The sequence below is a fragment of the Gracilinanus agilis genome, chromosome 3 (genome assembly GCF_016433145.1).
Source record: "Gracilinanus agilis isolate LMUSP501 chromosome 3, AgileGrace, whole genome shotgun sequence".
In the NCBI taxonomy this organism is placed as follows: Eukaryota; Metazoa; Chordata; class Mammalia; order Didelphimorphia; family Didelphidae; genus Gracilinanus; species Gracilinanus agilis.
In genome coordinates this window covers 44,836,947-44,860,739 of record NC_058132.1, presented here as the reverse complement: position 1 = coordinate 44,860,739, position 23,793 = coordinate 44,836,947, and the positions used below count along the sequence as shown (strand labels likewise).

The 23,793-nt window shown below is 40.7% G+C and overlaps 2 protein-coding genes across 2 annotated transcripts in view; one reads left to right on the top strand and one right to left on the bottom strand.

Moving 5' to 3' along the window:
* NMNAT1 (nicotinamide nucleotide adenylyltransferase 1) overlaps positions 1-7,186 on the bottom strand; it is a 38,079-nt gene extending 30,893 nt beyond the window's left edge. Inside the window, exon 1 of the mRNA XM_044671265.1 lies at positions 7,142-7,186. The gene's annotated coding sequence lies outside the window, so the exon portion shown is untranslated. The remainder of the gene's footprint in view (positions 1-7,141) is intronic.
* A 226-nt stretch (positions 7,187-7,412) lies between these two features.
* LZIC (leucine zipper and CTNNBIP1 domain containing) lies at positions 7,413-23,167 on the top strand. The gene is made up of 7 exons (XM_044671263.1): positions 7,413-7,452; positions 14,446-14,580; positions 18,023-18,158; positions 18,463-18,561; positions 20,372-20,467; positions 20,960-21,041; positions 21,551-23,167. The coding sequence occupies exons 2-7, from the start codon at positions 14,480-14,482 to the stop codon at positions 21,607-21,609; spliced, it is 573 nt and encodes a 190-aa protein (XP_044527198.1). The 5' UTR covers positions 7,413-7,452; positions 14,446-14,479; the 3' UTR covers positions 21,610-23,167.
* Positions 23,168-23,793: the final 626 nt, after the last annotated feature.

Genomic DNA, 23,793 nt, shown 5'->3' with positions numbered 1-23,793 from the left:
ATAAAGATCAACAAGAAGGCCAGTTTGGATAGAAGGTATATATTGCAGGAAAAGTCAGTAACAGGAGTACATAGAATAAAACCAGAAAAGACAGACTGGAGTCAGGAGTCAGGTTTCATCCAGCAAGCAAAAGGGAAACAAGACAGCAAATTCAAGGAGTGACATGGACAGACCTAGGTGATTGACTTGGCAACTTTTGGAGAAGAGACTTGAAAGTAGAAAGCCTGGAAGCAAGGAGCCCAACCAGGAGGCCACGACAATAGTTCAGGTAAAAGTACTTATGACTAAACTAGGGAGACAGTTCTGTGGATGAAGAGAAAAATGTATATATATCAAAGGTGACGTGAAGGCAGAAATAACAAGGTGTGGATAAATTGGGTTGAGTGAGTGACGAATCCTGGATGACTGGGACATCTGACACCATGGGTGGTGGTGGTCTTGACAGAAATAAGGAAATTTGGAAGAGAGGTGTCATATATATATATATATATATATATATGACACCTCTCTTCCAAATATATATATATATATATCCCCTTCACCTCAGAGACACTAAAATGCCTTGCAAAATACAACTTTGAAGGGAAGATTTGAATTCAAGTCTCTCAACTCTAATTCTGGCCTTCTTTCTGTATTTACACCAAATAGCATGGGAAAATCTTCTGTTCCTTCCCAAGAAGCCAAGATCCCCAGTGCCCTTAGCAAGCTAACTAAACACTTCATCAGGATTTTCAGAAAATCAATAGGCTTACTCTATCATTCTGCTACTTGTTTTAAACCTGGTCAATGTTATCCAGTTGACACAAACAGTATGAAAATTTTCTTAATTGGCAATTCTATTTAGCCAATATTTATAGGAAATAGCTATTCATTAAGGACACACATAATGTCACAACCATCTCACAAATTAGTGAGATTCTGGTTCATCCACCCCTTTTAACAATTATATTACTCTCTCCCAAGGCCAACTTTTGACACATCATTTCAAAGTAACACAAAGTAATAAATGTACATTTTGAGGATTTGTTTTTACTCTTTAATGAGTATGTGGGTGGCATATCTACTTTAAGATACAATGTAAAGCAAAAGGCAACATACTTTGGTAACAGAAACCCAATTCGATGATTTTTGACATCAATACATCTTAACTATCTATGGTAATTTTTTTTGCCAGTTTTTAATGAGAGATTTTAATCACTGGAACAGAAAGGTGGCATAAATGTGCAGAAGTTGATATTGGAACTAACAGTACAATTCATTTTGATTCAACACAGCTGGTGTTTTAAAAATACGGTAGTCAACATATTACCTTCTGTGTATGAGATTCTGAATGTGGTTTCCATTGCTTTTTCTCAATGGAGAATGTAGTCCAATGAAATTTCTAACTAGGGCCCTCAGGGAAGATTCCTTTCCATTGTTCCTGGCAGTTCTAAATACTGCAGGTGATATTTTTGTAAGGATAAAGAAGAATGCTGATCATTTGGCAAAAAAAAAAAAAAATCATCTATATCTAAAACTCTATCTTGCTAACTTATCAGTTCTTTCTCTGGAGGGGAATGTATGCACAAGTATTTCATACTTCAAACTATTTCTGTTGCTATATATAATGTTCTCTTGGATCTACTTGTTTTGCTCTTCATAATTTCATGGTCTTTCCATGTTTTCTTAAAATTAACCTGTTCTTCATTTCTTAAAGCACCATGATAGTCTGGCACAATCATATGTCACAATTTGTTTACTTCAATTTCTTCTACTATAAAATGGAAATAACAGCCCCTACCTCCTAGAGTTGTTGTGAGGATCAAATGAAATATCTATAGAGTATCTTAGCACAGTGCTAGGCACAGAGCAGATGCTTAACAAATGTGTATTCCTTCCTCCCCCTCTTTATTTCTTATGCTCCTTTTGGGACAAAATCCCTGAGAGCAATGCAGTCAGAACAGTTATCTAGCTATTGTAAAAATTTCTTTAGTCCAGGAATGAAGACTCACAAAGCTATGAATTATTCTTTTATGGATCTCACAGCAGTTGCTCCATAACATGTCCTGAAGCCTTCACTCCAATGCTTATCATGGTATAAGGGTACTGTAGTTTCTGTCTGCCCTGGTAGATGATAACATGCTGCATCAGGTTCTCTTGTCTTTCATTTGAAGACTACCCCAGGAGAGCCTGGCTGCAGCGGGATGAATCTGCTGGCCACAATGGCTCATGAAAACCTACCAACTAAGTCACCAAAGAGGAGTGAGCCTGTTACATCAGCGAAAGGAGCAGACACATCAAGGAAATCAGGAGTCCTTCTGGTAAGAAAGTACTGAAGTACCTAGGCAAGACTAGACAATTGATTTGTTTTTGTCCAGCTTAACAGCTAACTCCTTACCTCCAGACCCCTCAGTGTCTATACCCACCTCTCAAACCCAGTCTATTTCTTACCTCGACCTTCCTTAATCATCTAAAACTGTGATATTATCTTTTTAGTTATGATCTACTTCTATACTCCTGGGCCTTTCAAAGCTTTCTGAGTCAACGAGAAACCGTTACAGTAACACTTGTCCAATAATAACTGACATCTTTAGAGCTCTTTTTAAAGTCTATAAAACCCTTTATATATCTCATTTGAGCCTCACAACACTCCTGGAAAATGGGTATGAAAAATATTATTACATATGAGGAAATTGAGGACCCTAAAAGTTAAATGGTTTGCCCCTGCTCTCATTAGCTAATAACCATCATTGGAGGTGGAATTTGAACCCAGTCTTCCTCTCTTATTCTCCATGGTCTAACTCTCTTGACCATCTGAACAACAGATTTTCTTTTTTCTGTAGGCTTCTACCACTGTAAGTATAACACTTTTCTAACTACCTTCTGCTTCCTCCCTTGAGGCCTGGGTTTCATTTCTGATGTACTGCTTGAGTTCAGACTCTGGCCATTTGGTCTCTCCTAGCAGAGACTAGGGCCCATCCCTCAATTACTCCTTAATGCTCCAGAATTTGAACATCATGTACATTTCTAAAGGATGTCTTGTTTCCTTAGCAGAATGCAGATCCAATTCATCTGCAGCTAAATAGAGATAAACAATAATACTACTACTAATAATATACTTCAAATGAATAGTGCTTCAAAGTCTGCAATGTAGTTTATACATTCTCTTTTCTTCTCTCCTCACTGCTTTTCTCTACCTCCCTCAGTCTCTGTTTTAACTTTCCTTCTCTGTGTTTTGTTCAATTTTCCTTGGTCTCTTTTCTAATTCTGTCTCCCTGAGCCCGATCTTTCCCCTCTGCTCTCTTGTTCCATTTCTATACCTGTCTCCCTATGTTTTTCGCTTCATCTCTGAATCCATCTGAGCCTCAAGACAACCCTCCTGGGCTAAGGATGACATGTATTACTATCTCCACTTTACAGATAAGGCAAATGAAACTCAGAGCATTTAAGTGCCCCAATGCGTTCTAAGCAGTTGTGTAAGGCTTCCTTATGAGGTAAAGGTATTTGCCCAAAAGAAGGCAGAGGTAGGCCTGAAAGCTGAACTTCCTTCCTGATGCCTTGTCCAGCACACACACTCCTCTGTGGGCCAAGCTGTCTCTATGCCATCTCTCCAATCATTAATAGACATCCTTATTAGTTGTATGAAGAAGTCCTGCCTATCCCACTTCCATTCTAAAGTACACACTGGCGAGTGGAGAAGAAACAGGCAATAATGGCCTGATTTCAACGTACAGGCCACCATGCTAGTCCACTTCATTAAATGGAGTGCTGTAGTGGGACGTTCTAGACAGTCACAAAGACCCAGATTTATTTTGTGAATCCAGGACTCTCCAAAGAAAACTGTGCTAGTCCTTAAGAAAGCCTCTGCCTTCTTCTTTCACTATGATGGTGGCAGCAACATGGTAAGAATGAGATCAAAGATTCCTCAAGAGCACTACTGACCCCCTCATTTCCAGGTTTAGTTTTAATGTTCACCTGCCAAACTATTGGCATTGGTACCTCTTTAACATGACTCAGCCAGCTCAGGCAATTCCCCCTCCTCAAACAGCCACAAGTAAAAGTACAGAAGTCCTAACAGTTTTTCTTTTACCCAAGCAAAACCTTTCAATCTAAAGCAGGGATTCCCAAAGTGGGTGCCACTGCCCCCTGGTGGGTGCTGCAGCGATCCAGGGAAGCAGTGATGGCCACAGGTGCATTTATCTTTCCTATTAATTGCTATTAAAATTTTCTTTTAATTAATTTCCAGGGGGCTAAGTAATATTTTTTCTGGAAAGGGGGCGATAGGCCAAAAAAGTTTGGGAACCACTGCTCTAAAGGATTTTGCAAGTCATTCTACACTTCAATCAATGAAGTTCACTCTGAGGTGGGCAAGGAGAGCACACTATGGCCAAACAACAAGGCTGCAAAACATTTCATAAAGTAAAGAATTATGAATGACATTTGTAAAAAACAACAACAACTTCTCAGGGGCAGCAGACTGGCACAATGGAGAGAGAGAGCCAGGCCTGGAAACAGGAGGTCCTACATTCAAATCTAGCCTCAGATACTTTCTAGCTCTGTGGTCCTGACTTCACTTAACTCCCATTGCCTAACCTTTACCACTCTTTTGACTTGGAATTGATATTTAGAATTGAATCAAAAACAGAATGTATGAGTTTAAAAAAAATATATATATTCTCAAAGGCAGAGTAGAATCATTCAAGTTTGACCTGAACAAAAACTCAGTGATGTTCAGAACCTTATTATAATCAGAGAATCTTAAGATTTAGAGTTAGACCTAGGACATCAGGGGCCTAACCAAAGAACTGCTCCCAAATTGTCACAAATAGCCCTTAAAAACAGGGAAGACATTTTGTGAGCAGAGTGGTAGCAGATGGACAGAGCACCTGGAGTCAGGAAGACCTGGGTTCAAATTTGACCAAAGACACAATGAGACACACAGCTAAATGACCTTGGGCAAATCACTTCATCCCAACTGCCTAGTCCTTGCTGCTCTTCTGTCTTAAAACTGATACTAAGGACAAGAGTCAAAGGTTTAAGAAACAACAACAACAACAAAAAAGAATGGGAAAGGCTTGCTTATCTTTCTGTTGAACTTATCCAAAACTGAGACTGGCATTGAAATTTCCTATCCATACTGTATAATTGTTTGCATCTTGTTCAGTCAATATTTCCTTTATAAATGTTGATGCTAAGACATTTGGAGCATATAAATTTAATTGGTTTGCTGTTTGTGGTTCCTTTTAGCATAATTTAGTTTCCTTTTTTAGGAATTAAAAGAGATTTTTATGTTAAAAAAAGAATGGGAAAGAGACAAATGAGTATAAGAAATAAAGTTCATGTGAAAGACAGCTGGAGTCATAAGACCCAAGTCTAAGGGCCCACTTCTGCTAAATGCATGATCTTGAGGCATGTTTCTTTCCCTCTTAGGGATTCAGTTCCAACACCTGTAAAAAGTGAGGAAGTTATGCATAACTTCTTCATATAAAAAGTTATAGTAGAAAAAGTCCTAGACTAATAGTCACAGGACTGATCTGCTGCTTCTTACTCTCCTGAGTGAACTTGGACAAACTTAAACTTTTGGGGTCTCAGTTTCCTATTCAGTAAAATAAGAAAGTTAGATTAGATGATCCCAAAGATCCTGTCTAGATCTAAATTCAGGCTCCTCAAATTTTGTCATTTATACTTCCACAGCATCTATCTCTCCCATCCACAAAGCTAACAACACTCCATCTGGCACCTTAACTCCTTTCCTGGATTACCTAAAAGGCCTCCTAATTAGCGTTCCTGCCTCTATTCTCTCACAGCACAAAATAAGTGCTTCAGAATAGTTATCTGTCTCCAATCCAACCTCCACACAGCTGCCAGAGTGATCTTTCTAAGGCTCCTTTCCCATCTGATAAATTATGGTGGCTCCCTTAATCTATAAGATCAAATATAAAATCCTCTGGCATTTAAAACCCTCTACAACCTAGCCCCTTCCTATCTTGCCCAGGATCACAGAGTCAGTGTCTGAAGCCAGATTTAAACCCAGGATCTCACATCTTCAGGCCTGGCTACTCTCTGAGTAACCCAGCTGTCCTCTTCCTAGTCTTCTTACACTTCACTCCTTCTTCATAAGTTCTGTCTTCCAAACAACTGACCTTGTATTTCTTACCTAGCAACCCAGTGTTTTCACATTGATTCTCCCCTGTTCCTGAAATGCTTACCCTTCTCCAACCTTTGGAATCCCTTGTTTCCTTCAAGACTCTGCTGGAGGAAACCTTTCCCAATCTTCCCCAACTCTTACTGCCCTCTCCCCAAAATTATCTTCTATTTCATATATATGTGGCAGTTGAGTGGCCCAAAGAGAGGAAATAATTCGACCAAGACCAGTCAGGAAGGGGCAGTGATACTGGTCAGCTAGGTAGCAAAGTGGATAGATCACTAGGACTTGGAATCAGAAAGTCTCAACTTCACTGAATTCAAATTTGGCTTCTGACTCTGACTAGGTGACTCTGGGCAAGTCACTTTATCCTGTTTACCTCCGTTTCCTCAACTGTAAAATGAGCTGGAGAAGGAAATGGCAAACCACTCCAGTGTCTCTGCCAGGAAAACCCCAAATGGAGAAATAAATGGAAGAGTCGCATGACTGAACAATTTTGAATATGTGTATATACCCTACTTGTAAACTAACTTGTATTGCAAATTCTTCAAAAGGAAGAGCCTGGTACAATTTTGCCCTTGTATCCCCAATCGATCAATTTGCAAGCATTATTATAACGGCTTCTATAAAGAAAGGAAGGCCTAGGCTCCAGTCTCATCTCTGACACATATTGGCCGGGAAATTTATGCTTCTGGCACCTCTAAAGCTGTAAATGGAATTGAAGGGGCACCTGCATTCAGTCCCTATTCCCTACTTGCCAAACAAATGTATCTACTAAGTGCCAGGAAGATTGAGAAGCGCGAGCGTGGAAGTGCAGAGTACAGAGAAAAGACTGCCCTCAGGTCGCTTCCTCTCCACCGTGGCTTCGAGGCTGGACTGCGCGCGCATTCTCCATAAACCCGCCGCTGATTGGACGAGGGCTCATGCGTTGCATTGGGGGATGGGGGTCTCCTGGGTCTCCCTGGTCTCCCATCCGAACACGTAAGGAGACGCTTCCTTCAATAAAGACTATCTCACCTCAGTAGGAGGCAGCGGCAGTAGCGGCAGCGGCAGTAGCAGCAGCAGCAGTAGTAGTAGTAGTAGTAGCAGCAGCAGCAGCAGTAGCAGCAGAAGTGGCAGCGGTTCCGTGTCTTGTCCGCCCCAGCCGCGAAATCCCGACGGGGGTTACCTCTGCACAACCATAGCCGCAGACAGCCGGCTGCCTTTTTATTGGCTGCCTCGTTTCTTCACTGGCTGTCCGCCGGAAGTGCGTCAGCGCGCACGCGCAGGAAGCGGGCCCTGCCCGGCCTCCCGGCCCGCTCCGGTGGCTGTCCGGCTCGAGCCTGCAGGTAGGCGGGGCCGGGGTAGGCTGAATGGCCCGACCATTGGGGTTTCCCGTTTCATCCGGGCCCCCCACCCTCCCGACCAGGAGCTACCCCCGAAGCGGGGTCCTCCCTCCGGGTGGTCTGAGGCAGAACATCCGGGGGGTTAGGGGGGGTGGCGGGAGAACTCGAAAGGCCCATTCCCCCGACTCGACCTTCAGTCTCCTGCCTCCGCGCCTTTACCTAGCCTGGAGCCCATACACGGGGCCGCCTTCCTCCGGTCTTGTTCGCTCCTTCCTCCGTTTTTCCTCGTGGCACACTGGAGGTGGGGTGGGGACGTTGCGTGCTGCTGTATCACCCCTGTGGAATGTAATTTACCGGTGGGCAGGGACCGTTTAGTTCTTTTGGTCTTGCCCTAGGCACGGTGCTCCGTTTGCTTGTTTTAACCCTTCTTTTCTTTCTTACAATAATACTGTGTATTGGTTCTAAGGCAGAAGAGCGGTAAAAGCTAGGCATTGGGGGTTAGATGACTTGTCCAGGGTCACACAGATAGTAAATGTCTGAGGCTGGATTTGAATACAGGTCTTCCTGACACTAGGCCCAGTGCTCAACCCATTATGCCACCTGTCCGCCCCAGTCCATAGTAAATGCTATATAAGTGTTAGCTGTTATTTATTATTTGTAAAAGGGGTTTAGTAACAGCACCTACCTCCCAGAATTGTTGTGAGGATCAAATGAAAGAATTTTTGTAAACTAGTTAGCACAGTGCCTGGCACAGTAAGTTAACTAATTTTAGAATATCATTATTTTGTGAATTAAGGGAGAAGAAAGAAGCTTTACCTTTGTCTTGAGGAGGACAGGAGGTGTGGTGTTAGATAAATGGGAGGATCAGGGTTCAAACAGTCACTTAACATTTTTAGAGACATCCATATTAGGTTAAACCTAAGAGGAACCTTAAGAGTTTATAGGATTAGGGGTAGCTAGGTGGCTTAGTGGTTTGAGAGCTAGGCTTGGAGTGGGGAGGACCTGGGTTCAAATATGGCCTCAGGAACTTCCTAGCTTGTGTGACTCTGGCCAAACCATAAACCGTTTAACCCCCACTACATAGTACTTACTGCTCTTCTGCCTTGGAACCTATACATGATATTTAAATTTTTATTTTCATAGGGTTGTCAGCTTCCTGACTTTTTATCTCTTCCTTTGCCTCACCCATCCTAAACCATTTTGTCTGGCCTCATTGCAACCTTGAATCACTCCACCTACTTCCCAGACTGGTGCTCTGATCTCACTTTTCTCTCTTTAGAGTCTTTTGTCTGGTTAACTGGTTCAGTATTACCTTGTACTCTCCCCTTAGAAGCCTTGTTCCTTTTTTCTCTTGTAGCCATCCCTTTTATTCTTTCCCTGGTAGAAGCCACAGGATCCAGCCAAGTGGACCCATAAACATACTGTGGGCCCGGCACTCAACTAAGGGTACAAAGAGAGCTTACATTTTTTTTAAACCCTTACTTTCTGTCTTAGTAACAACTAAAGACAAAAGAGCAAGGACTAGGCAATTGGGGGTTAAGTGACTTGCCCAGGGTCACACAGCTAGAAAGTGTCTTAGGCCACATTGGAACCCAGATTCTCCTGACAGTCTATTCACTGTGCTACCTAGCTGCCCCTGAGTTTAGATTTTTGTAAAGGACAACTTGTACATGAACGCATCCTAAGCAGATACTAGGTAACCTTTGAGGGGGTAGGCACTACTAACTAGCCTGTGGGAGAACCTAGGAAAACCTTTTGCAAAGGTGAACTTTGTATAACACCCTTACAACGATTAATTCATTTTAAGCTGAGAGGACAATCTAATGGTTACTTAAGGTCTACTTGGTTTTCTCTCTTTTAACTTTAGGCAGTTCATTTTAGATGAAAATTTCTGAATTAAGTCACAGTTTCTCTGATCCCCTAATCAGGAAAATCCCTAACACTTAGGCAATGCTTGAATTCTTTGTCTAACCTTATATTTTTTATCTCTTTCTGGTTAATCCCTGGCCTCTTTGTCTTTCAGACAAAATTCAGTTTATTGGTAACATTGGGGTAACTAAGCAGCATATTATACATATTATAATGTGTTTGGATAACCAGTCATGGGAAGAGCAGGGTAAATTGGGGAAAGAACTGAGACTATCTCAGCCTGAGTCCAAAATGCCTATAGAGCTCTTGCTAATATCTCCCATCTCCTCCATAGTCCAGGGTACTTTGTTCCTCAATGGTGTACATGCTAGCCCTAGCCTTTTGAATCTAACTCCTAAGCATCTCTCCCTCCAGTTCTATGATGACTTCTTACTTTTGTACAAATTGCATAAAAAGTGACCCAGTTTCACACAATGCTTTTGATTCAATCGATCAATAACCATCTAATAAGTGCCTACTCTGTGCCAAATACTATGCTAAGCACAGGTAAAAAAAAAAACAACTTACAAAAATAAGTTCTTCTAAAGCATAGGTTTGACCATTTTACATCCCTTTACAATTTACATTGCATTGATCCCTCTTGCCTCTAGGATCAAATATAAACTCCTTTGGCATTTAAAGGTCTTCTGTACACATAATTCCTCTCTACATGCTCTGTGGACCAGCCACACTGAGCTCTCTCTCACCCATCCTTACACTGGCCATCACCCATGCCTACTTGTCACATGATTTTTTCTGTCTTAGAATCTATTGCTTTATTAAAGACTCAAATCAAGGGACCCCCTTATGCTGGAGACCTTTCATGGTCTCCCACCTGTGGGTGCCTTTCCTTCAAAGTTATCTTTTCCTATATTGCAGGTCTTTTTTCTATCAGTATATGTTCATAATGTCTCCCCATGAGAAGATCCTTGAGGGCAAAGATTGGTTTCCTTTCATCCCTGTATACACATGGTACATGGTTAATTAATGCTTTTTGACTGATAATCTTCATGGTTGCCCTCTCTTTGCCTTTCTCTTTTTCCCTCCAATTCTCGGGGGCATAAGACACTGACAGCTACCCCTGACTCCTGAACATTCTTTCTTCCCTGGGTTTCTGTGACCATTGCTCTGTTTTAGTTCTCTTGACTCCCTTTGCAGCCTCTGTGGTTGTACCCTGGGTACCCTGGGCTCCCTCCTCTATACTTCCTTTCCTGAGAATTGCCTCCTGAAGCCACATCTGTGCTTTTTGCCTTCCATCACTACAGATTCGGCCTTTCTCTCTGCTGAGTTCTACTTCTTTCTGTTTAGCTGCCTCCTGGACTTGTACGTCCCATCCCAGGTTTCTCTAAATCATCATGTCCAAAACAGCTTATTTCTTTTCCCCTATAAACCCACCCCTCCACCTGTCTTGCTTATTTTTATTAATAGGAACACAGCCCTTCTAGACCTTGTGGTTTGCAACCTCAGTCCATGTTCCCCAGATGTAGTCAGTTGCCAGGTCTTGTAGATACCACCTTTTTTTAAACCCTTACCTTCAATTAATCAATACTAAGTATTGGTTCCAAGGCAGAAGAGTAGAGTGGGCTAGGCAAGAGGGTTAAATGACTTGCCCAGGGTCATATAGCTAGGAAGTGTCTGAGGCTAGATTTGAACCCAGGACCTCTCATCTCCAGACCTGGCTATCCCCTGAGCCACCTGGCTTCCCCTGCATAATAAGCCCTTAATAAAAGTCTTTGATTGACTGATGCTAGTGTAGCACCCTTACAGTAAAATCAAGGAATTCTCTTCCTCCTGATGCCTTTGCTTATATTCTTTGCTCTTTTCCTCCTTCTTGCCTATTGAAGTTCTTCATTTTCAAGCCCAGCTGAAATGCTTCTTTAGGAAGTTTTCCCTGGTTGTTAATGACACCCACTCATTGAATACTGTCACTACTTCAAGTTTAGGTCTGTATGCTTAAATAGACACTTAAATGCTGGCTGTGATTCATCCAAGTGCTTTGTACCCAAGCTAACCCTTTCCCATCTGTTTTACCATCATAAAATGGTAGAGTTTTGTAGCCAGAAAGGCCCATAGAGGTCATTGAGCCTATCTCTAGCTTGACTCATTACAACCACTGTGGAAGAGTCAAAACACTGAGCTGTTTGAATGAATGGATCACATTTGTTGGCTCTAGAGCAAGGCTTTCCAAAAGATTAAAAACTCATAGACTGAAGTCCTAAGGAATCATTTCTCTTCTTAGTGACTCAGAGCCTGAAGACTTTTCAAATTAAGCCAATGGGCACTGTGCAAGGGCCTGAGAGCAGAGACTGCGGCAGTTGTGATGCCCTAACTCAGGAGGTTACTTTAGAAAATCAGTCTTGGGATTTTGGTAAAAGTTGTAATGCTTTTACTGGATACTAGGGGGTGCCCTTGAATTGCTTTCTTCTGGATCATTCTAGATAGAAATATCTCATCATTTAATTCAAGAAGAATAATAGCTGCCATTGGTAAATGGGTGCTGAAGGAGTTTCAAAACAAGCCTTTTGTCCATAATACTTCAGATTTGGGCAGACTTTTCAGTTTCATTCAGTAATTCATTAATATCAACACATGGAGTAGAGAAGTACATTTCTAGACACATTGTACCATATGTAGTAGCTATAACATTTCTGCTTAGCCTTGACATAGATTACTTCACACATTGGTGCAGATTTAGTGCAAATTTTTTTAAGTTCATATAGAGAAAATGGATTTCAATTTGAACAACTTTGATTCGAGTCTCTTTGATTTGAATTCCTATTTCTAATCTACCTAACAAGGCATACTGAGCTGAGCTTTGCCATTTCTGGGATGACTTTTATAGGTCACTTAACTCCTGTGAACCTGAGCGTCTCCATCTGTAAAATGAATTCATTGGAATACATAGGCTCTCAAACCCATTTTAGCCCCATATATTTCTGAAGCCCTCTCATGTACATAGCTCCTTAATAAATTATTCATGGAGATTGCTTACTATCTCAATGGGGGGAGGACAATCTGGGACTCAATATTCTGTGAAAAATGTTGGAAACTTTTTACATGTAATTGGGGGGAAAATGAAATTAAGAAAATAAATTCATGAATTGGTATTTTATGTATTTTGTTTTATGCAATGAGTTCCTAGAATATATATAAATTTAGTTTTCACAAACTCCGCCAAGTCATTTTATCAGTTCCACTATGAAGACTGACTTTAATGACTCATATCTCATTACAATTATCCTTTCTAAATGGTAGGGGTGAGGGGCATAGCATCCTCATGATTTGGAAAATCTGTATAAAATTTTTCAACCCTCCCTTTATATTAGAGAAGTCTGAACTTTTTCTTTTATGGGGTATTTATAGTACCTTATTGTAAATTTGGGGTTAAATAGGCCATGTGTTGTCTCCTGGCCTTTGCATTTCATTTGTGGCAAAACTCCCTCCAAATTCCTCCCTCCTTTGCTTCCTTCCTTCCTTCCCTTCTTCCCTTTTTCCTTCCTTCCTTGAATCAGTACAGCAACGTGATAGGAACTAGGCAGTAGAAATTAAGTGACTTGCCCAGGGTCACACAATTAGGATTTAATGCCAGATTTGAACCCAGTTCCACCCATTTCTGGGGGTGACTCAATCCACCTAGCCATTTAACTGCCTTCTCCCACTTGATTTTTTCTTTTGTTTTTAGTTAAAATTTTTTTTTACCAATTACATGTAATAACAAATTTCCACAGAAGTTTTCCCAAGTTATATGATTGAATGTCTCCTTCCCTTCCCCTTTCCCAGGCTGGCAGGTGTTTCAATCTGGGATATATATGTATTATCATGCAAAACATTTCCATATTGTTCATTTTTGTGAGTAATCTTATAAAACCAAACCTCTTTTATATATATATATAAATAAACAAGTGAAAAATTGTATGCTTTCATCTGACTCCCAACAGTTTGTATCCCAAAGAGATTTTTTTAAAAATGGATTTGTACAAAAATATTTATAGCTGCTGTTTTTGTGGTGGCAAAGAATTGGAAACTAAAGGGAGATCTCTTAGTTGGGGAATGGCTGAACAAAAGCTGAACAAAATGTGGTATATGATGGTAATGGAATACTGTTGTGCTATAAGGAATGATGAACAGGATGATCTCAGAAAGAACTGGAAATGCATGATGAACTGAAATAGAGTTAAATAAGCAGAACCAAGAGAGCATTATACACAGTAACTGCAATATTGTGGAAATGTGATAGACTTTGCTATTAAAAGCAATACAAAGATCCAGGATGATTCTGAGGGATTTATGAAAGAGAATGCTGTCTTCCTCCAGAGAAAACTGTTGGAGTAGAAATGCAGATGAAAGTATATGATATATCACTTGTTTATTTGGGTACATGTTTGGGATTTTGGTTTTATAAGATTATTCCCTTACAAAAATGAATAATATGGAAATGTTTTTGTGATAATGCATTAATAATCCAGATTGAATTGCTTATCAGCCTTGCTGGAGGGAAGAAGAGGGAGACAATATGGATCATATAACTTTGGAAAACTTATGTGGAAATATTGTTATTAAAATTTTTTTTAAGTGTATGCATTGGTTTTCCATTCAATTTCTTATGGCATTGCTTGATATGATGGGGAAAGTTGTGATGTGGTAGGAATGATTGTGTTTTTTTTTGTTGTTTTTTTTTTAAACCCTTGTACTTCGGTGTATTGTCTCATAGGTGAAAGATTGGTAAGGGTGGGCAATGGGGGTCAAGTGACTTGCCCAGGGTCACACAGCTGGGAAGTGGCTGAGGCCGGGTTTGAACCTAGGACCTCCTGTCTCTAGGCCTGACTCTCACTCCACTGAGCTACCCAGCTGCCCCAATAATTGTGTTTTATAAGCTTAGTCTTTGTCTCTTTTTTTTTCTATCAGTGGGGTTCATTTTTGCCTCAGGTATTCAACCCTGAATTCTAGCCTTAGCATCCTGATTTCTTTCTTGTTCAACTAACTCTTTAAAAATTTATTGTCCATAAACAATAACAGGAATTACTTAGGTAATTTTAAGTTTAATTCATATGCCTGACTACTCTGATCAACTTTCTTTTCATTTTCTAGGTGCATTTATCCATCTTTCTATGAAAAGATTAAAATGGCTTCTAGAGGAAAGACAGAGACAAGTAAATTAAAACAGAACTTAGAAGAACAGTTGGACAGACTAATGCAACAGTTGCAAGATCTGGAAGAATGCAGGTAGTATTAACAAAATTTCACATTATTACAATGGAAAAAATATCAACTCCTAAAACTAGGTCATAAACTATTTGAAGGTAGGAACATAGTACCTGAGCAAGGGCATAGTAGAGAAAGTCCGGAGAATCAGGAATGATGAAATAACTGAACCAAGTGTCTTCCTTAAAATGATATCTCTGGGGGAAATCTGAGATTTCTTCTCTGGGGGAATATGAGGAGGAGGTGTAGGAGTGTAGGAGGCTTCTCAGGTGAGAAAGCTCAGATGTGGAGTGAATTTCCAGGGTGAAGAAATCTCAGACATTTGTCACTGCTATGGAAAAGCTCCATCTTCAGTAAAGATCCAGTCAGAAATCTAGGTGAGTTATAAAAAACCTTTGTCTTCTCATTGACCCATGTGACTTGAACCATCACATCTACAGAAAGCCACTCCTGATCTCATTCTTAAATTCTATTTTCCATTTACAGTGGGGAACTGCTAGGTGTGTCTCCCCCTGAATAGCCTGTAGAAATCTTAAACTCAATAGATCCAGCATGGAAGTCGTCATTTTCACCCTTTCTTAGTTCCTGAGGGTACTACCATCCTCCCAGTCACCCAGGTTTATAATATTGGAGTCATCCCTTTCCCCTGATCCCATTTAATTATTTGTTGAGCCTTATTAATTCTGCCTCCAAAATATCTCTTGTGTCCATTCTCCTTTCTCTTCCTATAGATTCACCACTTTAGGTTAGGCCCTTCTTACATCTTACCTGAAATATACCACACTATCATTCTTATGGTTTCTCTGCTTCTCATCTCCTCTAGGCAATACATTCTCCACATAATGCTCTTGGATGTTCAGTGGCTTCCCTTTGCCTAGAGGACATAGTATAAACTATCATGTAACATTGAAGGTCTTCCATAGCCTGACTCCCAACAAACTTTCCAGCCCTATTTTATACCACTCTAAATTCAGCATTCATCCGACTTCTACACATTTGTATCTAAGCCATACCTCATTTGGAATGCCTTCTCTCCTCATCTCCAACTCTCAGAAGCCTTGTTTCCCTTTAAAGCTTAGTGTACAAACTGCTTATCATCTCCAAGAAAAGGGAGGGAGACAATATGGATCTTATAATTTCAGAAGCTATATGTTGAAATTTATTACATGTAGTTGGGAAAATGAAATATCTTTGAATAAAGTGTAGTGTAGTCCCCTCCTTCATCTCTTTTTCATGTTCTTCTCTAGGCCTACAAACCTTTTTCCCCTTCTCCATCTTTGCTGCTGGAAGTTCTGCACCCTCTATAAAACTCTCTTCCCAGGCCAGATCCTTCCTTCAGGAAGCTTTTACTGATTATATTTTTCCAATACATTGCTTGTGTTCTAGATACCTATGTCTGTGTTGTGTCCTCCTAAATGGTCAGCACCGTTAGAGCAGGAACTACTTTGTTCCCTCTAACCTATCACACACACTCAGTAGGCATGTAAGAAGTAGTTGTTAAATTGAGTGATTTTTTTTTAAGATTAAATTTTATTTTTAGACTCTCAAGTCTCTCTCTCCCACCTCCTATTTGAGAAAAGCAAGAAAAACAAACCTTTTTTTATAATCATGTATAGTCAAGCAAAGCAGGCCATGTCCAAAACTATGTCTTAGTCCGCCCTCTGAATTCATCCCCTTTCTATCAAGAGATGGACAGCATGTTGCATCTGGAATTTGTCATTGTCATTGGTCATTACACTGACCAGAGTTCCTATGTCTTTCAAAGTTGACTATCTCTACAATATTACCATTATTGTATAAATTGTGTTTCTGGTTCGGCTCACTTCACTCTGTATCAGTTCATCCAAGTCTTCCCAGGTTTCTCCCAGACTTCCTTTTATCATTTCTTATAACTCAGTAGTTGAATTGAATGTTCATTAATACAGACAATAATGTAGAAGCAAAGTTTCTGGCTCAGGTCCCAGAGTTATCAAATAATATTATATTAGTAGTGAAAGCGCTCATTTCTGCAATTGTTTATGAAGCATGTCATGTTAGCCAAACTGATAGATGTGAGGTGGTATCTCAAGAGTTATTTTAATCTGCATTTCTTTAATTATAAATTATTTAGAGCATTTTTCACATGACCATCAATAGCTTTATTTCTTCTTCTGAAGACTGCCTATTTATATCCTTTGGTCATTTGTCAACTGAAGAATGGTTCTTATTTTTATACATTTGGCTCAGTTTCTTATATATTTGAGAAATGAGGCTTTTATCAAAAAAGCTTGCTATAACAATTTTTTCCCCCAATTTTTTGTTTGCTTCTAATTCTGTAGTGGAAAATATCCACCTTATCTTCCATGATTCTCTCTATTGCTTATTTGGTCATAAAATCTTCTCTTATCCATAGATGTAACAGGTCATTTTTCCATGCTCCCCTATTTTCTTTATAATATCAACCTGTATCTAATCATGTACCCATTTTGACTGTACCTTGGTATATGGTATAAGATGTTGGTCTGTGCTTAGTTTCTACCAGATTGCTTTTCAGTTTTCCACACATTTTGTTTTCATTGGTTCCCTTAATATCCTTGATCATTTGTTCCTCCAGATGAATTTTGTTTTGGTTTTGGTTTTTTTAGCTCTATAAAATTAATTCTTTGGTAATTTGTTTGGTATGGCACTGGATAAGTTAATTTAGATAAAAATTGTCATTTTTATTATATTGGCAGTTAATATTTCTTTAGTTATTTAGATCTGCTTTTGTGTGAAAAGTGTTTTGTCATTATGCTCATATAATCCTTGGGTGTGTCCTGGCAGGTAGAGACCCAAGTATTTTATACTATCTGCAGTTATTTTAAATGGAATTTCTCTTCCTATGTCCTCCTACTGGGTTTTATTGCTAATGTATAGATAGGCTGATGATTTATGTGGGTTTATTTCATATCTTGCAATTTTGCTAAAGTCATTGTTTCAACTAGTTTTTCTATTGATTCTCTAGGATTCTCTAATCTTATCTGCCAAATCATCTGCCAAAAATAATAGTTTTGCTTCTTGATTGCCTATTCTAATTCCTTCAGTTTCTTTTGCTTATTGTTAGAGCTAGCATTTCTAGTAAGAATATTGAATAATAATGGTGCTAATGGACATTCTTGCTTCACTCCTGATCTTATTGGAAAGACTTCTAGTTTAACGTCATTATAGATAATGCTTGCTACTGGTTTTAGATAGATGCTAAGTATTACTTTAAGAAAAGCTCCATCTGTTCTTATGCTTTCTAATCTTTGATTCTTTTTCAACAGATTAGGAAATTGAAGGTCAGAGAAGTAAACTGACTTGTCCCAAGCACCTTGCCATGTAGCCAACAAGACCAGACCCTCTTTGTCATTCTGTTGCCTTCCTAGTTTACTAAGCATAATTTAGAAGAGAACTTTCTCTAGGCCATCCTGCAAGTTGATATGATTCATTACATCTCTTTCAGAGAAGAACTTGAAGCAGATGAATATGACGAAACTAAAAAAGAAACTTTGGAACAGCTAAGTGAATTCAATGATTCGCTGAAGAAAATTATGTCTGGAAACATGACTTTGGTAGATGAACTAAGTGGGATGCAACTGGTAAGCATGTTAGTATTTGGAAGTAGGTTTGAAATGGAATTGTGAACGGGTGCTTTTATTGGTGTGAAATTTCATGTGTAAGAGCTAATATCTATGTATGTACCAAGCAAGACAGCCAGAGCTTCTAGATGCATCTGTCCTTTCTATCAGAGCAGAGCTCTGTAATGTGAGAAGAGCCAGGGGAAGACAGCCCATGTGGGCAGCCCTTTGGCTCCCATCAGGACCAAGAGCTGAGCTTGGCTTTCATAGTTATTGAGGCATTTCAGAGATGTTCTCACAAGTTTTTGTCTCCTTGTGCTTCCAGGCCATCCAGGCAGCCATCAGCCAGGCCTTTAAAACGCCTGAGGTTATCAGATTATTTGCAAAGAAACAGCCAGGGCAGCTTCGGACAAGATTAGCAGAGGTAAAAGTTTGCTCTTTAGTGGTATAACCATTGTTTGTTCCTTTCTACACCTAAACCCAGGTTTTCTCCAGTTTGATGTTTTGAGCTCTGGAAGCAGGTCTCTGGAGCTAACACTGACAGTTTTCTGACAAATATAGTGTCATGCCTTCTCTCGATCTTTGTTCCTCCAGTGCCCTACATAGATGCTCTCTCTTCTAGAAAGCATGCCCTGATTTTCCCCTCCGTGAACAGCTTTCCTCCTAAGTCCTTGTATAGCACTTTGTTAATCATGTGATTTTATGCATTGTGGTTCTAGCAGTCTCTATGGGAAGGACTTTTGATAGTAAGTGTCATAATAATCTCTTAATGTCTCATCCCCTTACTAAACTGTAAGCCCCATGAGGGTAGTAAATATCTTAGCCAAACTTTCTCTGTCTCTTAGTAACCTAACAATAATTTGCTTATATTGGACACTCTATAAATACATGTTTGTGTTTTGTTATCTCCCCATAACCATCCAATAATTAACTTTGTTGAGTAGTGACTGCTGAAAATAAACTCAGGAAAGGGAAGAAGGGGTAGGTGGGTGGGAAAGATTTAAAAATTAAGGTGATGGGGGAGCTAGGTAGCCCACTGGAGAGAGTGTCAGGCTCAGAATCGGAAGATCTCAGATACTTCTTAGCTGTGTGACCTTGGGCAAGTCACTTAACCCCAATTGCCTGACCTTTTCTACTCTTCTGTCTTAAAATCAATACTAAGGCAGAAGGTAAGGGTTTGAAAGAAAGAAAAGAAAAGTGATATAAATAAAAAATTTATCAGACTATTTACCACTTCGGGAAGGGAGAGAAAGGAAATGAATTGCAAAATGTCAGAAAAAAATTGTCAAAAATCATTTCTACATGTATGAAAATTTTTTTCAAAAGTTTAAAAATTTACTTTAAAAAATTATGTCCCTTGTTCCACAAAAAGAAACGAAACCCCAGAAGCTCAACCAACAGAGAGCCCAATCCTAATAAGATAACTTCTGTCTATTCCATCCCTAAGGCTAGAGTTCACAGGCTTTTCACCTATGGAGCCCCTCTGCAACTTCTAGTGGTGAGGCATTAACAGTGTTATTATTACTTTATGCTTATGACATCTCTTATCTAAGAATCTCAAAGAACTTTATAAATACAATTGATGACACTTAAGAAGTATTCCATTTGTTTTAGAGACTTAAATGGAGTTGAGGTGCTTAAGCCAGTTAAGGAAAATTCAGTAATTAGAATAGTTTTAAATATGTTTCAAGAGATCTGATTTCAAATTGCCCTTATCATACCTGTAGGGTACATTTTAGTCAAATGAAATGAGTACTGGAGGGGTGGCGGGAATAGTCGTCCTCCCCATAAGACTGTCAGGCTGTTAGTTCTCTACTCTGTAGAAACCTTGCCCTCATGGGGGCTGGTAGGATGGACACTTTATCAGTCATGGTTGTATGCAGACCCTGGCCCTAGGTGTAAACGTCAGCCCTAGAACAGCTCATCTTCACAAGCAAGTCATCCACAAAGTTGTTTGTTTGTTTTAAACCTTACCTACTCTCTTAGAGTGGATAGTAAGCATTGTTTCCAAGCCAGAAGAGTGGCAAGAGCTAGGCAGTTGAGTTAAGTGACTTGCTCAGGATCACATAGCTAGGAAATATCCGAGGCCAGATTTGAACTCCGGTCCTTGCACTCTTCTACTGTGCTACCTAGCTGCCCCCATGAAGTTTTTCTTCTAAATCAGAACGCTTTTGTGCTCTTGTTTCTAAAGAAGCTGCTTGAATACTTGCCTCCCTTGTATTTATCCCTTTTAGATGGACAGAGACCTGATGGTTGGAAAACTGGAAAGAGATATATACACCCAACAGAAGCTGGAGATACTGACTGCCTTGCGGAAACTTGGAGAAAAGGTACCACCACACCAGCGTACAATGCTTTTAAGTACAAAAGAAAACCTCAGCTTTTTGTCCCAGAGTGCTAAATTTGGTGTCAAGGTTTTTCTAGGCTTGTCTTTGGGGTTATTCAAAAGACTAGAAAAGAGATAGAGTTAGTGCAAAGGGCTGACCAACCCTAAGCGAGGCACCGAATGAATGTTAGTTCCATGGGTCTCTACCCGTGTCCATAGTCTGTTTCAACAAAACACTAACTACACTTAATTCTGTGCCTCCTGGTTACTTCATGGGGATGTAGTGCTGAGGCTGGATTCAGACACTAAAGCCCTTAGCTCCATGCTCTCTCTTGGGAGAAGCTTCCCAGGGGTCTGTCATGTTGAACCAAAGAAGAATTGGGGAGTAGGGGTGGGGTGGTTTGTCACGTGTGGATGGATGCGTGTGTACACACACAAACACTCGCACACAAGCTTGCAGCACTCCTAATGGGCTGTTTTTCCCTTTCTGGAATAGCTGACTGCTGATGATGAGGCCTTCCTGTCCACAAATGCAGGTGCTGCCCTCAGCCAGTTTGAAAAAGTCTCCACTGACCTTGGTGAGTCTCTGCCTCTCTCTGAGGCCCAAAGGGTTGGTACAGAGAGGCAAACCAAAGACCCTTTCCCCAAGGGCAGTATCAAACCCAAGTCATTGTCTTTTCAAAACCAACCTCATTTCCCTTCATTCTCAGCACCTGATAGGAGATACTGCAGCTCTCCTTCTATAAGCAAGGTGTTTTCACTCCTGTGTACTCATAGCACTCGTGAGCATGGCACTGTAAGAGTGAAAGTGGGCTAAAAGATTTCAATTCTGTTTTCCCCTTCCTGTGTCCCACATCTGGAGACTGTGAAGACTCTTTTCTTGTATTCCTAAACAGTGAGGATTCCTGCCTCCTGAGTTCTCTAGCCATAGTTGCATTATTTGTAGCTAGAGGAGTGGGTTAGGGTCAGGGGAGGGAGGTGTAGGAGGGCCTTGTCCCGGAGCACCATGGCAATGTCATGGATCTCAAGCTGCACATTCTCGCAGGTAGCCCTGGATTGTTTATGATCTGCTTTCTTCCTTTCTTAGGGTCTGGGGACAAAGTCCTCGCTTTGGCAAGTTTTGAAGTAGAAAAGGCGAAAAAATGATGAGGAGCTATGTAGAATCCCTGGGCGCTGGTCACAGTACAAATGGCACGTTTCTGTTTTCTTCTGCGGATCTAAAGTCATCTCTGAGAACTCTAGAAAGCCTGAAATGACATTACCAACATGAGAAAGGCATAATGGAGGTGTCCTCTGGCTCTGGCCAGTAATTCACTATATAGTGTATGGGTTGGGGGAGAGAGATGTGTAGTATGCATGGATAGATGGATGAATGGTCTCATTAAAAAACACACCGGAATCTTACCTTAGAAGGATCTCTGTGGAAGGGAACAGAGAAGAGGGAAGAGGGAGAGTCTTCTCCTTTAGATTGAATTTCTCTGAACATCTCCATTCAGGTTCCTTGTTTGCTTATGCCGATGGGGAATGGAGAAAAGTAGGAACCAGCGCTTGTTTCTCACTGGCAGCTATCCTCTTCCTATGCTGAATTGGCTTACTGCTCTTTCCACATCCTTAGGGCCTCTTAGGTCTTCCCAGCTCAAGAAACCTCAGTGATCTTGCCAGCCCTATTTCATATAAAGAAAATTGAGCTCTAAGGGAATAAAATGATCCGTTCAAAATTAGTGGTAAAGTCAGGATTAGAACCCAGATCTCCAAACTCGCAGTTTCTCTCTTCCTACTACACCATGCTGCCTTCAGTCCCCCCTGAGAGTGATATCTTTTTAGAATCTTACTTACTCTATTCCGTTAAGAAAGGTATTTGTGGAAGTCTGGGTTTTTGGAAAATTATATCCCAGCAAAAACAGAACATCCCAGCAGCCTGTCTGCTCTCTGTATGAATGGGAACCATTGTAGCTCTGAATTTTGAGCAGGGAACAATGGGGGCCCTGTTGGTGGGAGCCTCCTGGAGTTCCCGAACGTCCTGCATTGTCTCGCCAAGGAATCAGTGGGAAGTGGCATCAAGAGGCCTGCCCTGTGTGACCTGTGGCTGTAACCCTGGGCTCATCCACAGGGAGCTGCCACACTGCACAGATTCCCATCTTGCCCTGTTGTGCATGCCCAGCTCTTTCTCATTTTTTGGTCTGTTTCTATTCTTGATTCTCTCTCTTTTCCCTACTTAGTATTTTTTGCACATTCAAATACCTATGGAGCTTTCTATGGTCTTTAAGCTGCTCCTGTTCATGGATGGAAATTCTGTCTTAGGTAGAAATTCTGTCTTATTTAGAACCAGTCATCAGAATCCTTATTTTCTGGGGTTAGAGGTTGGTGGCTCCCAGCCCCACTTGGCTCGTGTTTTCCTTCATGGACATCCCCTACCCCTTTCCTTCACCCCCCAAAAGGCTATGGTAAGCCGAGTAGAAACACCCAGCCTGGCTTGTTAATTGGTACCTCTGTGCTGATCACTGTCTGCTTTTGGGATCATTCCTCAACAGCAAGATTTTTAAGCTGTTATCACAGCCAAGAAAATGAGGAACAGATTCCATCCAAATCCCTTGAGGGTCAGTGGGGATCTGGGACCTCCCAGATTTTTTCAGATCAATTTATGACCTTCTGAGACATAATTTGGTTTTAAATATTCAGCTCTCAGACCTGATTGTGGTGTGTGTGTGTGTGTGTGTGTGTGTGTGTGTGTGTGTGTGTGTGTGTGTGTGTGTGTGTGTTGGGGGGAGGGGGGTGGTTGTTGTTGTTTTTAAACCTTTACTTTCTGTCCTAGAAACAGTTCTTAATAAGACAGAAGGGCAAAGACTAGGCAAATGGGGTGAAGTGACTTGCCCAAGGTCAGACAGCTAAGAAGTATCTGAGGCTAGATTTGAACCCAAGTTGTCCCAACTCCAGACCTGGCATTCTATCCACTCTGCCACAGAGCTGCCCCTCAAATGTGTTCAGATGCTGATTTTCCTTTAAAATGACCTTGGTTGGACAACGATTGAAGTGGCCAAGTTTGAAGTGCCCAGAGAAACAAGAAGCCCTGAGGCCCTGCTTACCTCTCAGATGAGGTGAGATCTCTGACACCTCTTTCTCAATGACATCTGAGATGAGAGCTCCCTAAAGTCTTTGCCCAGGAGAGAACATAGTGAGAAAAATTTTTGAGAGATAGTTATTGTTTAATGGTCTGATCTGTGCCATGTACTCTGCTGGGGAGTCTGTCTTCACAAATCTGATATTTCAATAAAGAGGGACCTTGAAAAGTTGATAACATCCTATGCAAACCATAGTCATTAAAAACTTTTC